The 16,148-nt window shown below is 38.0% G+C and overlaps 1 protein-coding gene across 1 annotated transcript in view; it reads left to right on the top strand.

Annotated features, from left to right (window-relative positions):
• The window catches only part of LOC133244095 (monocarboxylate transporter 1-like), a 37,721-nt gene that overhangs the window by 15,593 nt on the left and 5,980 nt on the right, over positions 1-16,148 (top strand). Inside the window, exons 2-3 of the mRNA XM_061410796.1 lie at positions 8,171-8,431; positions 9,637-9,780. Coding sequence (XP_061266780.1) covers positions 8,215-8,431; positions 9,637-9,780 — 361 coding nt within the window. The 5' untranslated portion in view covers positions 8,171-8,214. The remainder of the gene's footprint in view (positions 1-8,170; positions 8,432-9,636; positions 9,781-16,148) is intronic.

Genomic DNA, 16,148 nt, shown 5'->3' on the forward strand with positions numbered 1-16,148 from the left:
TCTAAATCCAGCTTGAACATCAGGAAGTTTATGGTTCACATTTTTCTGAAGCTGACTTGGAGAATTTTAAGCAGTGCTTTGCTAGCATGTGAGATGAGTGCAATTGTATGGTAGTTTGAGCATTCTGTGGCATTGCCTTTCTTTGGGATTGGAATGAAAACTGACCTTTTCCAGTCCTGTGGCCACTGCTGAGTTTTCCAAATTTGCTGGCATATTAAGTGCAGCACTTTCACAGCATCATCTTTCAGGATTTGAAATAGCTCAACTGGAATTCCATCACCTCCACTAGCTTTGTTTGTAGTGAAGCTTCCTAAGGCCCACTTGACTTCACATTCCAGGATGTCTGGCTCTAGGTGAGTGATCACATCATGATTATCTGGGTTGTGAAGATCTTTTTTGTACAGTTCTTCTGTGTATTCTTGCCACCTCTTCTTAATATCTTCTGCTTCTGTTAGGTCCATACCATTTCTGTCCTTTATGGAGCCCATCTTTGCATGAAATGTTCCCTTGGTATCTCTAATTTTCTTGAAGAGATCTCTAATCTTTCCCATTTTGTTGTTTTCCTCTATTTCTTTGCATTGATCACTGAGGAAGGCTTTCTTATCTCTCCTTGCTATTCTTTGGAACTCTGCATTCAGATGCTTATATCTTTCCTTTTTCCCTTTGCTTTTGATTTCTCTTCTTTTCACAACTATTTGTAAGGCTTCCTAAGACAGCTATTTTGCTTTTTGGCATTTCTTTTTCTTGGGGATGGTCTTGATCACTGCTTCCTGTACAATGTCATGAACTTCCATCCATAGTTCATCAGGCACTCTGTCTATCAGATCTAGTCCCTTAAATCTATTTCTCATTTCCACTGTATAAGTCATAAGGGATTTGATTTAGGTCATACCTGAATGGTCTAGTGGTTTTCCCCACTTTCTTCAAGTCTGAATTTGGCAATAAGGAGCTCGTGATCTGTGCCACAGTCAGCTCCCAGTCTTGGTTTTGCTGACTGTATAGAGCTTCTCCATCTTTGGCTGCAAAGAATATAATCAATCTGATTTCGGCATTGGCCATCTGGTGATGTCCATGTGTAGACTCTTCTCTTATGTTGTTGGAAGAGGGTATTTTCTATGACCAGTGCATTCTCTTGGCAAAACTCTACTAGCCTTTGCTGTGCTTCATTCTGTACTCCAAGGCCAAATTTGCCTGTTACTCCAGGTGTTTCTTGATTTCCTACTTTTGCATTCCAGTCCCCTATAATGAAAAGGACATCTTTTTTGGGTGTTAGTTCTAAAAGGTCTTATAGGTCTTCATAGAACCAGTCAACTTCAGCTTCTTCAGTGTTACTGGTTGGGCCATAGACTTGGATTACCATAATAGTGAATGGTTTTCCTTGGAGATGAACAGAGATCATTCTGTCATTTTTGAGATTGCATCCAAGTACTGCATTTTGGATTCTTTTGTTGACCATGATGGCCACTCCATTTCTTCTAAGGGATTCCTGCCCACAGTAGTAGATATAATGGTCATCTTAGTTAACTTCACCCATTCCAGTCCATTTTAGTTCGCTGATTCCTAGAATATCAATGTTCACTCTTGCCATCTCCTGTTTGACCACTTCCAATATGCCTTGATTCATGGACCTAATATTCCAGGTTCCTATCTTTACAGCATCGGACCTTGCTTCTATCACCAGTCACATCCACAACTGGATGTTGTTTTTGCTTTGGCTCCATCCCTTCATTCTTTCTGGAGTTACTTCTCCACTGATCTCCGGTAGCATATTGGGCACCTACTAACCTGGGGAGTTCCCCTTTCAGTATCCTATCATTTCGCCTTTTCATACTGTTCATGGGGTTCTCAAGTCAAGAATACTGAGGTGGTTTGCCATTCCCTTCTCCAGTGGACCACATTCTGTCAGACCTCTCCACCATGACCCGTCCATCTTGGGTGGCCCCACACGGCATGGTTTTGTTTCATTTAGACAAGGCTGTGGTCTGTGTAATCAGATTGGCTAGTTGTCTGTGATTGTGGTTTCAGTCTGTCTGGCCTCTGATGCCCTCTCTTAGTGCCTATCGTCTTACTTGGGTTTCTCTTGCCTTGGACGTGGGTATCTCTTCACAGCTGCTCCAGCAAAGCACAGCCGCTGCTCTTTACCTTGGACATGGGGTAGCTCCTCTCGGCCACCGCCCCTGACCTTGGATGTGGGGGGTATCTCCTCTCAATAAGATAACAGGTAATTTTTCTTTAGTGGCCATAGAAGCAAGAAGACAATGGGAGAAAATATTCAAAGTGCTGAAAGAAAAAGACTTGTCAACCAAAAATTCTATATCCAACAAAGCTATCTTCCAAAATGAAGGGGAGATTAGGACATTCCCAGATAAAAAGTGAGAGAATTTCTTGCCAGCAAGCTTGCTCTACAAGAAATACCACAGAGTGTCCTTCAGAATGAATTGAAAGGACACTACACAATAACTTGCGTCCACATGGAAAAAAGATAACTCCACCAGTAATGGCAACTTCATTGGTTAATATACAGTAAGACAGTAAAATGTATTTTTTCTTTGTAAACTCATTTTTTTTTGTCTTCAACCCAATTTTAAAACAATAATTATACAACTTTTGATAGGCTTATATAAAGAGGTCATTTGTAAGACAATAGTGCGAAAGGGGATAGTGTACAGGAGCAAAATTTTTGTGCATTATTACAATTAAATTGGTATTAAACCAGACTAGATTGTTTTAAGATGTTAATTGTAATTCATAGGACAACCACTAAGAAAATAACCAAAAGCATAATAAAAGAAACAACAAGGTAATTAAAGAGGCACACTAAAAATATATACCTAACATAAAAGAAGGTAGTGATGGAGGGCTAGAAAAACAAAAAAGACATGACAGAGAAAACAAATAGTAAAACAGCAGACTCAAGTCCTACCTTATCATTCTTCTTCTTCTTCCCTTCGGTCAGTCGTGTCTGACTCTTTGCAACTCCATGGACAGTAGCCTACCAGGCTCCGCCATCCATGGGATTTTCCAGGCAAGAGTACTGGAGTGGGCTGCCATTTCCTTCTCCAGGGGATCTTCCCAACCCAGGAATCAAACCCCGGTCTCCTGCATTGCAGACAGATGCTTTACCGTCTGAGCCACGAATGTAAATAGATTAAACACTCCAATCAAAGACCAGTGATTGGAAGATTGGATCAAACCTTATGCTATCTACAAGAGACACATTATAGATTCAAAGGCAGGCTGACTCAGAGTATACAGATGCAGGGGGAAACAGTAACCAAAGAGACCTAGACATAAATAAGTACATGTTATGATGGTAAAAGGTTAATCCACTATGAAGATATAACAATTATAAACATGTTGTTGTTGTTGTTAGTCAATCAGTGGTGTCTGACTCTTTGTGACCCCATGGACTATGGCCTGGCAGGTTCCTCTGTCCGTGGGATTCTCCAGGCAAGAATACTGGAGTGGGTTGCCATTTCCTTCTCCAAATTATAAACATATATTCACCTAACCACAGAGCCCTAAAATACATAAAGCAAAAACTGACAGAATTAAAGAGAGAAATAGACAACTCAGTAACAATAGTTGAAGATTTCAACAGAACTTCAATAAAATAAGCTTCCCTGGTGGCTCAGAGGGTAAAGCGTCTGCCTGCAATGCAGAAGACCTGGGTTTGATCCCTGGGTCAGGAAGATCCCTTGGAGAAGGAAATGGCAACCCACTCCAGTACTCTTGCCTGGAAAATCCCATGGACAGAGGAGCCTGGTAGACTACGGTTCATGAGTTCACAAAGAGTTGGACATGACTGAGCTACTTCACTTTTTCAATAAAATAACTAGGCAGAAAATCAACTAAGAAATAGAAGACTTGAACAACCAAGTACATACTGAGTATAAACTAAATAAATCTAACAAACATCCATAGAATATTTTATCTAACAACAGCAGAAAACACATTCTTCTCAAGTAACATACAGAACATTTTCCAGGATAGACCATCCTTAGGCCATAAAACATGTCTCAGTACATTTGAAAGGACTGAGTATGTTCTCTGATTATAGTGAAATAAAATCAGGAATGAATAGCAAAAGAAAATTTGTGAAATGAACAAATATGTGAAAATTGTCAACACATTCCTAAATAACCAGTGGTGGTTCACAGGATGAATTGTAAAAAAAAAAAATTAGGAAACACACTGAGATGAATGAAAACAAATGCAAAATATCAAAGGTTCTGGAATACAGCTAAAACAGTGCTTAGCAGGAAATCAATAGCTATATACATCTATATTTAAAAACAGAGAAAATCTCAATAACGGAAACTTTTACCATAAGAAATGTGGGGAGAAAAGGGCAAATTAAATGTAAGCAAACGGGGAAAGAAATAATAAAGGTTAGAACAGAAATAAACTAGAAAGTACAAAAAGTCAATAAAACCAAGTTTGATTGTTTGATAAAAATCAATAAAATTGACAAACTTTTAGCCAGACTAACCAAGAAGAGAAAAGACTCAAATTACTGAAGTCAGAAATGCAAGATACAGTAGGTATAGTAAAGAATTAACCTTATGAAAAACAAGGAATATGATCTCTAGCCCTCTGAAAAGTCCTGTCTGATAAGAGTGTCTTTGCTAGGCCTTTTAGCCATATTGTCTTTTTTCCAATCTCCAAAAGAGCTGGAGACTAACACTCAGCAGTCATGTGGGCAGTGTGTGATCAAGTCCCATTAAATTCTAGACACTAAAAGCTTAGGTGAGCTTCCCTGGTTGGTGATACTCTGTATTGTCACACATTGTGACTGGGAGAAGGTGATGCTTCCATGACTTCATGGAAAGAGGATGATCAAAACCTCCCCACTTGAACCTCTCCCAAACCCTACCCTGTGCATTTCTTCCGGTGGCTAATTTCAGCCTGTGTCCTTTCCCCTGTATCATGGGTATAATAGCTTTCAGTAAATTCTGTGAGTCCTGTAGAATTGCCAAACCTGACTGTGAAACTACCTCCCACCACACACCCGCACCTCCAATGCCTAAACTTGCAGATGGTGTTAGAAGTGAGGTCGATTTTGTGAGGCCTGTTCCCTCTAATCGTACTCTTGAAACTCTTCATGGCATTGTTGCTGTTTAGCCTGTAAGTCATGTCTGCCTCTCGCAACCTCATGGACTGTAGCCTGCCAGGCTCCTCTGCCCATGGATTTCCCAGACAAGAATGCTGAAGTGCGTTGCCATTCCTTTCTTCAGGAGATCTTCCTGACCCAAGATCTTCCTGACCCAAGATCTTCCTAACCCATGTCTCCTGTATTAGCAGGTGGATTCTTTACCACTGAGCAACTCTTCATATATCACTACTAATCTTACAGAAATAAAAAGGGGATTATAAAGGGATACTATGAACAATTGCAGACCAACAAATTAGATAACCTAAATGAAATAAATACATTTATAGAAAGACAAACTGTTAAAGGACTCAAGTTAGATATAGACAATCTGTATATACCTATAGAAAGTAAAAAGATTGACATAATCATCACACACACCAAAAAAAAAAACTACCCACAAAGAAAACCTGAAGCCTAGATGGCTTCACTGGTGAATTCTATGAAACATTTAAAGAACAAACACAACTCTTACAAATTGTTGCAAAGAACAGAACACCTCCCAACTTGTTTTTTGAAGCCAGAATTACCCTGAAACCAAAATCAGACATCACAAGAGGAGAAAACTACACATCCCTTGTAAACGTGGACACACAAATCTTCAACAAAATATGAGCAAACAGAATCCAACAACATTTAAAATGGGTTATATATCATGACGAACTGGGACTTATCTCAGGAGTACAGGAATTCGTAAGTGGGTCAAAATTTAAAAGAGTCAGTCAAACCACACTGTATTAATAGAATAAAGGTCCCAAACCACAAGGTCATCTTAATAGATGCATAACAAAGCATTTGCCACAGACCAATGTCCTTCTGATGCTGAAGCTCCAATACTTTGGCCACCTGATACAAACAGCTGACTCATTGGAAAAGACCCTGATGCTGGGAAAGATTGAAGGCAGGAGGAGAAGGGGACGACAGAGGATGAGATGGTTGGATGGCGTCACCCACTTGATGGACATGAGTTTGAGCAAGCTCCGGGAGTTGGTGATGAACAGGGAGGCCTGGGGTGCTACAGTCCATTGGGTTGCAGAGTTGGACATGACTGAGCGACTGAACTGAACTGAACTGAACATCCTTCTTGATAAAAATACTCAACAACCAGGAATAGAAGGAAACTTCCCAAACTTAATAAAGTTAAAGTTAGTCACACAGTCGTGTCTGACTCTTTGCGATCCCATGGACTATAGCCCACCAGGCTCCTCCGTCCATGGAATTCTCCAGGCAAGAGTACCGGAGTGGGTTGCCATTTCCTTCTCCAGGGGATCTTCCTGACCCAGGGATCAAACCTGGGTCTCCTGCATTGCACGTGGATTCTTTACCATCTGAGCTAAAGGGCATCTACAAAAACCCACAGCTAACAGCACACTTAATGGTAAAATACTGAAAGCTTTCTTTCTAAGGTCAGAAATAAGATGAGGATGTTTGCTTTCACCACATGTACTGGAGGTTTTAGCCAAGGAATTAGGCAATGAAAGAGATGTAAAATTATCACAGATTACATGCTTTTGTAAATAGAAAATCCTGAGAAATCCACAGATACTTAGGTAAGCCTATTAGAACTAATAAATGAGTTTGGCGAATTTGCAGGCTGCAAAATTAACATCAAAAAATCAGTTTCTAGACATTAGCAATGAAAAATCCAAAAGTGATATTCAGAAAACAATTTGATTTACAATATCATAAAAAAATAATATTTAGCAATAAAATTGCTAATGGGTACAGGGTTTCTTTCAAGGGTGATAAAAATGCTTGATATTAGTGATGATAGTTGATAGTTCTGTGAATATACTGAAAACCACTGAAATATAAAGTTTAAAGTTTTATATGTGAATTATATCTCAGTAAAGCTATTATTTAAACAAATAAGTTGTGTCTTTATACACCAGCAACTAATAGAAAATTATTTTTTATAACTACTATCTATAAGAGTAATAAAAAGTCTAACAAAAGTTAGCAAACTCTGGGAGTTTTATAATTTTATAAAGGTTTTAGAAACTTCTATAAAAGTTTTATTTTAAAAACTTAGTCTTTTAGCTTCTCAAGCAGAACTCTTTCTGAGTTTTTTTTTTTTAATCACTACAGCATCACTTTCTAAATTATATTTGAAGTGTTTAGTTAGAATGTGAGCTATTTAAAAGTTAATTTCTATGGAGAGGAAGGTAGAATTTGTATTAAAAAGGAATAGTGAAATGTGATATTGTTATTGTTAACCATTTTATATCATTTATATCATATTGTCATTGTACAGTATCAATATTGTACTAGATCTCTCCAGGTAATGTTAGGGTGGCCAGAAATGTGTATGATAACATATCATTGTTGTTAATTTTGACATAAAATAGAATCCGGTTTAAGTAAATCCAAGGAGAACTTAATTTCTCTAGACTGGTAAATCTGCTCTTAACTTCTCCCACCTGCTGGTAATTCATAATCATATTAAATTTCTTTTTCTAGCTATGTTTTTCACTAATGCTGGGGCTTAAGAAAAAGTGAAATCTTTGGTTTAAAACTACTAGTCTCTGATATCAGGATTCATTTTGCAGATTTAAACTGTATTGGCTAGCTATCATTTAGGAATCTTTCTAGTCACATATGGAGACTTCCCTGGTGGTTCAGACGACGGTAAAGCGTCTGTCTACAATGCAGGAGACCTGGGTTTGATCGGAAAAGGCAACCCACTCCAGTACTCTTGCCTAGAAAATCCCATGGACGGAGGAGCCTGGTGTCCATGGGGTCGCAAAGAGTCGGACACGACTGAGCAACTTCACTTTCCCTTTCTAGTCACATAATAGTAAAACAACAAAAAACTTAAGTCTAAGCGTCTGGATGAAAAACAAACTTTACTGAGATAACTTTCCAGCCCATTAAATGAGAATCTAATGTTTGACCTTTTATTTAGAAAATTTAGGCTATATGCCTTTATTTATTTATTTCAGAAATGTAAGGGATTTTCTGGAAGTGCTTTGGTATTGATCTGCTTGTTCTGTACTGTTTTTATTTCATACCCTTTAGATATCTGGATTTGAACTGGATTTTAGAATTCATCTTTACTTACAATGCCACCATCAAATGGAGGTCCAGCTGGATATACCCCACCAGATGGAGGCTGGGGGTGGGCAGTGGTAGTTGGAGCTTTCATTTCCATTGGCTTCGCTTGTGCATTTGGCAAATCTATTAGTGTATTTTACAAAGAAATTGGAGAAATATTTAAAGCCAGCACCAGCGAAGTGTCATGGTTATCTTCCATCGTGTTTGCTGTCATGTATGCTGGAGGTAAGTACCCATGAAGGCTTGCTCTTTTAACTTTCAGTGGGTAGACAGAAGTTCTGTATTAAGTACTTTTTGCTCTTGATATCTTTATCAGTAAAAATAATTGAAATGTTAGTTATTGGAGTTATGGGATTAGAATCATGTTTTTCACTCTAACAATGAAACATAGCAATTGTGTGCTCTGTTGGTTCACTTATAATAGAAAACAGTGTCATTATAAAGGATAGCTTTCTTTAAAAATATGTTTTGTGTTGGCTGCTGGGTATAGACAGGTAATTGACATTTGTACTTTAATCATATATCCTGTAAGCTTGCTAAACTCTTACTTCCAGTAGTTTATTGGTAGATTTCTTTTTCAAAAATTTTAGATAGACAAACAAATCTTCTACAAATACTGATACTTTGGTTTCTTCCTTTTCTTACACCTTTTTTCCTCCTGTCTTACTGCACTGGCTTGGACCTCCAGTATAATGTTGAAGAAAAGTGGTGATGGTAGGCATTCTTATTTTGTAGGCCTGTTTTGGTTTTTGTTATTTTCTATGAGAAACAATATTTTAGGTAGTTTGTAGTAAATATGCCCTTAAGTCAGAAGTATGATCAGACTGGCTCATATATCTCATCAGTCGTGTATGCTTAAATTCCATCTAAAATTTTAAAACAAGGACTTCCCTGGTGGTCCAGTGGCTAAGACTTCATGCTCCCAGGGCAGGGGGCCCAGGTTCAACCCTGGTCAGGGAACTAGATCCCACATGCCACAACTTAAAGAGTTCATATGCTGCAACTAAGACCCAGAGCAACCAAATACATAAATTAAAATATCTTTTAAAAAATTTTAAATAAGCAAACTTGCTACATATATGTGGATAATATCCTAGATATATGAAGAATCCTATAAGCACTTATAATCAGAGTACTTGCAGCCTCTTCTGCCTTAAAAGAGTTAGCTTATGGTCTTTCATACTTCAGTTAAAACCCATCTAACATGTCCTAGGTATATAGAAGATGTATAATCAATACTATATTTTTTTTCCATTAGACAAACCTGTGACTCTGAAATAAAGATAGAAGGCAATATTCTTTAGCACTATCTTCTATCTGTTTATTTTCTGGGATGGCATGCTGTCATGTCAATAATGGTATGAGCAGGTGTGGATGGGAGCGCTGGGCTTCTCCTCTATATTGTTACTAACCTGTCTGTTCTCTCATAGGTCCTATCAGCAGTGTCCTGGTGAATAAATATGGCAGTCGCCCCGTCATGATTCTTGGTGGCTGCTTGTCAGGCTGTGGCTTGATTGCAGCTTCCTTCTGTAGCACTGTGATGCAACTTTACCTTTGTATCGGAGTTATTGTAGGTGAGTTGTACTAATGCCTTTTCAGGCAATAATTTCTTTGTGGACTATTTATAGCATCCATTTGCCAATTCTTTTGAAAAATGAAAGTTCTTTGTTAGAAAATTACTAGGTCACGGGGGAAGGCGCCAAGATGGCGGAGGAGTAGGACGGGGAAAACACTTTCTCCCCCACAAATTCATCAAAAGAGCATTTAAACGTCGAGTAAATTCCACAAAACAACTTCTGAATGCCGGCAGAGGACATCAGGCACCCAGAAAAGCAACCCAACTCCTCGAAAGGAGGTAGGAAAAAATATTAAAGACAATAAAAGAGACAAAAGAGGGAGGGACGGAGTTCCGTCCCGGGAAGGGAGTCTTAAAAAGAGAGAGGTTTCCAAACACCAGGAAACCTTCTCACTGCCGAATCCGTGCCGAGCTTTGGAAGCACAGAGGACAACATAACAGGGAGAAAAAAATAAGTAAACAATTAAAACTCACAGATTGCGAGCCCTACGGTAACTCCTCCAGCGGAGAAGCAGCGCAGACGCCTGCATCCGCCATTAGCAAGCGGGGGCTGGGCAGGGAGGCGCGGCGCGGGCTGCATCGCTGAGAGTAAGAATCTGGCCTGAATACCCTGAGCACTATCTGAGAGAAATAATTTGGGCTAGCAAACTAGACTGTGGGATATCTACCATGCGAAAAGCCAGCCCTAACCTAAGACACCGCCAGCCCGCGCACGGAACAAAGGACTAAACAGAGGTAGCCGGCTGCAAACCTTCCCCCTCTGGTGACAGGCAGCCAGAGCCGGAAGGGGGCAATCACAGCCCCAGAGAGACATTATCTATAAAACTGGCTTCTTTGCTAACTAAAACTTATTGGGGGTCTGGACGGTCAACATCTGCCTGAGAAGGTGCGCCGGTTTTACACCCAGATAACCAAGTGGCGGGGAGGCGATAAGTCGCAGCATTGGCGCTCGCCAAACACCTCATCACCTGAGCTGCTCGGACCTGGGAAGAGCACAAAACGCAGCCCCAACTGAGTCTGCGCCTCTGAGGACTACCTGAGTGCCTGAACCTGAGCGGCTTGGACCTGGGAGGTGCATGCAACCCAGGCCCAGCCTCGGATTGTTCCCGGTGGAACAACCTAGAGCCTGAGCAGTGTGGGCAGGGAGGCTACACGCGCCGTGAGCGGGGGCAGACCCAGTGTGGCTGAGGCACTGCGAGCGCACACCAGTGTCATTTGTTTGCAGCATCCCTCCCTCCCTCCCCATAGCGCGACTGAACAAAGAGAAGAAATATAGCTCCACCCACCAGAACACCGACACAAGCTTCCCTAACCAGGAAACCTTGACAAGCCACCTCTACATACCTACACACAGCGAGGAAACGCCACAATAAAGAGAACTCCACAAACTGCCAGAATACAGAAAGGACTCCCAAACTCAGCAATTTAAACAAGATGAAGCGACAGAGGAATACCCAGCAGATAAAGGAACAGGATAAATGCCCACCAAACCAAACAAAAGAGGAAGAGATAGGGAATCTACCTGATAAAGAATTCCAAATAATGATAGTGAAATTGATCCAAAATCTTGAAATTAAAATGGAATCACAGATAAATAGCCTGGAGACAAGGATTGAGAAGATGCAAGAAAGGTTTAACAAGGGCCTAGAAGAAATAAAAAAGAGTCAATATGTAATGAATAATGCAATAAATGAAATTAAAAACACTCTGGAGGCAACAAATAGTAGAATAACAGAGGCAGAAGATAGGATTAGTGAATTAGAAGATAGAATGGTAGAAATAAATGAATCAGAGAGGATAAAAGAAAAACGAATTAAAAGAAATGAGGACAATCTCAGAGACCTCCAGGACAATATTAAACGCTACAACATTCGAATCATAGGGGTTCCAGAAGAAGAAGACAAAAAGAAAGACCATGAGAAAATACTTGAGGAGATAATAGTTGAAAACTTCCCTAAAATGGGGAAGGAAATAATCACCCAAGTCCAAGAAACCCAGAGAGTCCCAAACAGGATAAACCCAAGGTGAAACACCCCAAGACACATATTAATCAAATTAACAAAGATCAAACACAAAGAACAAATATTAAAAGCAGCAAGGGAAAAACAACAAATAACACACAAGGGAATTCCCATAAGGATAACAGCTGATCTTTCAATAGAAACTCTTCAAGCCAGGAGGGAATGGCAAGACATACTTAAAATGATGAAAGAAAATAACCTACAGCCCAGATTATTGTACCCAGCAATGATCTCATTCAAGTATGAAGGAGAAATCAAAAGTTTTTCAGACAAGCAAAAGCTGAGAGAATTCTGCACCACCAAACCAGCTCTCCAACAAATACTAAAGGATATTCTCTAGACAGGAAACACAAAAATGGTGTATAAACTCGAACCCAAAACAATAAAGTAAATGGCAATGGGATCATACTTATTAGTAATTACCTTAAACGTAAATGGGTTGAATGCCCCAACCAAAAGACAAAGACTGGCTGAATGGATACAAAAACAAGACCCCTACATATGTTGTCTACAAGAGACCCACCTCAAAACAGGGGTCACATACAGACTGAAAGTGAAGGGCTGGAAAAAGATTTTCCATGCAAATTGGGACCAAAAGAAAGCAGGAGTCACAATACTCGTATCAGATAAATTAGACTTTAAAACAAAGGCTGTGAAAAGAGACAAAGAAGGTCACTACATAATGATCAAAGGATCAATCCAAGAAGAAGATATAACAATTATAAATATATATCCACCCAACATGGGAGCACCGCAGTATGTAAGACAAATCCTAACAAGTATGAAAGGAGAAATTAACAATAACACAATAATAGTGGGAGACTTTAATACCCCACTCACACTTATGGATAGATCAACTAAACAGAAAATTAACAAGGAAAAAAAAAACAAAACATGTATCTATAAAGTTCACTAAAGCAAAGCACAGTAAAATGAGGTATGGCAATAAAAGGCGTTAATTTATCAAATAAAAAAAAATAAAGTGCTGAAAAATTAAAGCTGTCAATTCTGTAATAGATATTCATTGAAAGTATCTTTTGAAATGGGGGTGAAAACACCTTCAGAGAAATGAAAGCTAAGGAAGCATGCACGAGCTATAAAAAATGATAAAGTCCTTTATGAATGATGATAATATCAAAACAAAACTTGGAAATACAGGAAGGAGTAAAGAGCACTATGAACAGTCAATACATGGATAAACATTAGAAACTATTCTCTTTTCTTAATTTCTTCATGGTAAACTATCAACATTATATTGTGAAATTTTTCAGAAAAAAAAAAATAAAAAAATAAAAGCTAGTGATCTCCAAACACCTGAAAAAAAAAAAAAAAAGAGAGGACAATACTGAAGTATTAAAAACAACTTCTATAATTCTCTTGGAAAAGAAAGAAAAAATAGATTTAAAATTTTGAACTGTGTATTTGATAAATAAGAAATTAATGTGTCTACTGAGTAAGTGAAGAGAAAATTAATCATTTTTGTCAAGTGTCTGAGAAGTCAGGATTTGAGGAAAATAATAAAATGAACAGTGAAGACGACAAACATGACTGAGAAAATTAAGTGTGACACACTGGAAGAGAGAGCTAGATAATAAGTGACGGTAAAAGCAAATAGCCTTGCAGAATAAAATACTGCATTTCATGTTGAAAGTGTATGATAGAAATAAAAAATAGTGAAATTATTTATGTTTAAATTATTAAGAATTATATAAGAAAGTAGAATTTCAAATATGGAGATTCATATCAAGATTCAGTATTGGATTTAATATTAGTGTATTTTGGAGATCAGCTTGAAAAAAACTTTTAGTTTGACTGCCATGTCCATACTTACAGTGTTCCTAATACAATTGACAGATTTTGAAAAACAATTCATATTACAATCAGTAAAATGAAATATGCTCTTTCAAGTTCCGGTAACAAAAAAAATAAATAAATAAATAAAAGTTACATGCTGTTGGCTTGACTCAAGTCATGTAGCAACAAAGCAAGATTTGATTGTGAAATGGCTGAAATCTTACCATTCTTCAGGGGGGAAAAATACAAAAATACACACTTCACTTGATTGGAGCTTAACTACTTTGATTTCCTCACCATCATATCAAATGTATTTCAGTAGATCTTTGGCGATGAGCTATAAGACATCAAATCATTCACATAAAACTTTGAATAATACACCAAAAAAAAAAACAAAAGAAAATTACTAGGTCACTATGTTTTAGAGCTGTTGATACATTAATTTAATAGTATTAGAAAAGCAGTCTTTAAAGAAAGTTCACATTAAGTGTAAAAGTAATCACACTTAATGAGTGATTATTTTTTATTGAATGAATACAGTGAAAGAGAATTCTTTTTCTTTCTTTCTTTTTTTTTTTATGAAGAAGATAGCAGTGATAGGTAAAAAGTTGTTGAAGGGGAGGTCATTAACCATTCCACTCGTTTCCCCTTCTGCCTAAGAAGACACTGGCTCAAATTGGAGAAAGAGAGAATGTCAGATACATAGAAGGAGTTTTCTGATAGAAAAGCAAGATACATTTCAAAGGATAAAGGGCACACATGGGAAAACTCCATTTCTAATAGCTAAATTTAAAAAACAGAACTGCTGAATATAAATACTGTCAACACCCAAAGCTCTACAGTTCAGAGAAAACTACCATTAATATTTTGATAACATGGTGGGTGAGGGATAAACTGGGAGATTGGGATTGACATATGCACACTTCTATGTGTAAAGAAGATAAATTTATAATAATCTGCTGTATAGAACAGGGAACTCTACTCAATACTCTGTAATGGCATATATGGGAAAGAATCTTAAAAAAAAACAGGAGTAGATGTGTGTACATGTGTAACGATTCACTTTGCTGATTCACTTTGCTGTGCACCTGGAACTAACACAACATTGTAAATCAACTATACTCCAATAAGATTTACTTAAAAAACATTTTGTCCAGTATCGTGCATCGAACCTGGACTTAAAAAAAAAAGAGAGAAAAAAAAGAAAAAGAAAAACATTTTTATGCCATATCCACTGATTTTTCTACAGTTTTCTATATTCTTTCTAAAAACAAAACAAAAATTTTTGTTTTAAAAATTCTTCTATACACATAGAACTTTTAGAACAAAAAGGGATGAGATTAAGTGAAGTAAGTCAAAGACAAATGTTGTGATATCACTTATATGTGGAATCTAATTTTTAAAAATTATACAAATGAACTTATTTACAGAAACAGACTTATAGATATTGGAAAAAACTTATGGTGACCAAAGGGGAAATGTTGAGGGGTAGGGGATAAATCAGGAGCTTGGGATGAACATACACACACTACTGTATTTAAGAAAGATAATGAACAAGGACAATAACACAAGGAATTCTACTCAGTACTCTGTGCTAACCTGTAAGAGAAAAAAAATCTTAAAAAGAATGAATATATGTATATGTAAAACTGAATCACTTTGCTGTACACCTGAAACTAGCAAAATTGTTATACTCCAATAAAGTTAAAATTTTTTTAAAGGGATATTGTTGTTCAGTTACTAAGTCATGTCCAACTCTTTGTGACCCCATGGACTGCAGCTCACCAGGCTTCCCTATCCTTCACTATCTACCAGAGTTTGTGCAAACTCTTGTCCGTTAAGTCAGTGATGCCGTCTAACCATCTCATCTTCTGTTACCCCTTTCTCTTCCTGTCCTCAGTCTTTCCCAGCATCAGGGTCTTTTCCAATGAGCTGGCTCTTTGCATCAGGTGGCCAAAGTATTGGAGCATCAGTTTAAGCATAAGTCCTTCCAATGAATATTCAGGATTGATTTCCTTTAGGATTGACTGGTTTGATATCCTTGGCATCCAGTTCTTTGGCACTCAGCTTTCTTTATGGTCCAATTCTCACATCCATACATGACTACTGGGAAATCCATAGCTTTGACTATACAGACCTTTGTCAGCAAAGTGATGTTTCTGCTTTTTGATATGCTGTCTAGGTTTGTCATAGCTTTCCTTCCAAGAAGCAAGTATCTTTTAATTTCATGGCTGCAGTCACCGTTCCAAAGTCATTTTGGAGCCCAGGAAAATAAAATCTGTCACAGTTTCCACTTTTCCCCCTTGTATTTGCTGCAAAGGGATGGAGCCAGATGCCATGATCTTAGTCTTTTGAATGTTGGGTTATAAGCCAGCTTTTTCACTCTGGCTGAGGTGAAAGATGAGGTGAAAGACCCTAATCTAGAGGCTCTAAAGTTTCTCTTTCCTTTCTGCCATTAGAGTGGCATCCTCTGCATATCTGAGATTGTGATAATTCTCCCAGCAATCTTGATTCAATCTTTTGAGTCATCCAGCCCAGGATTTCGTATGAT

This window comes from Bos javanicus, chromosome 3, assembly GCF_032452875.1.
Source record: "Bos javanicus breed banteng chromosome 3, ARS-OSU_banteng_1.0, whole genome shotgun sequence".
Lineage (NCBI taxonomy): Eukaryota > Metazoa > Chordata > Mammalia > Artiodactyla > Bovidae > Bos > Bos javanicus.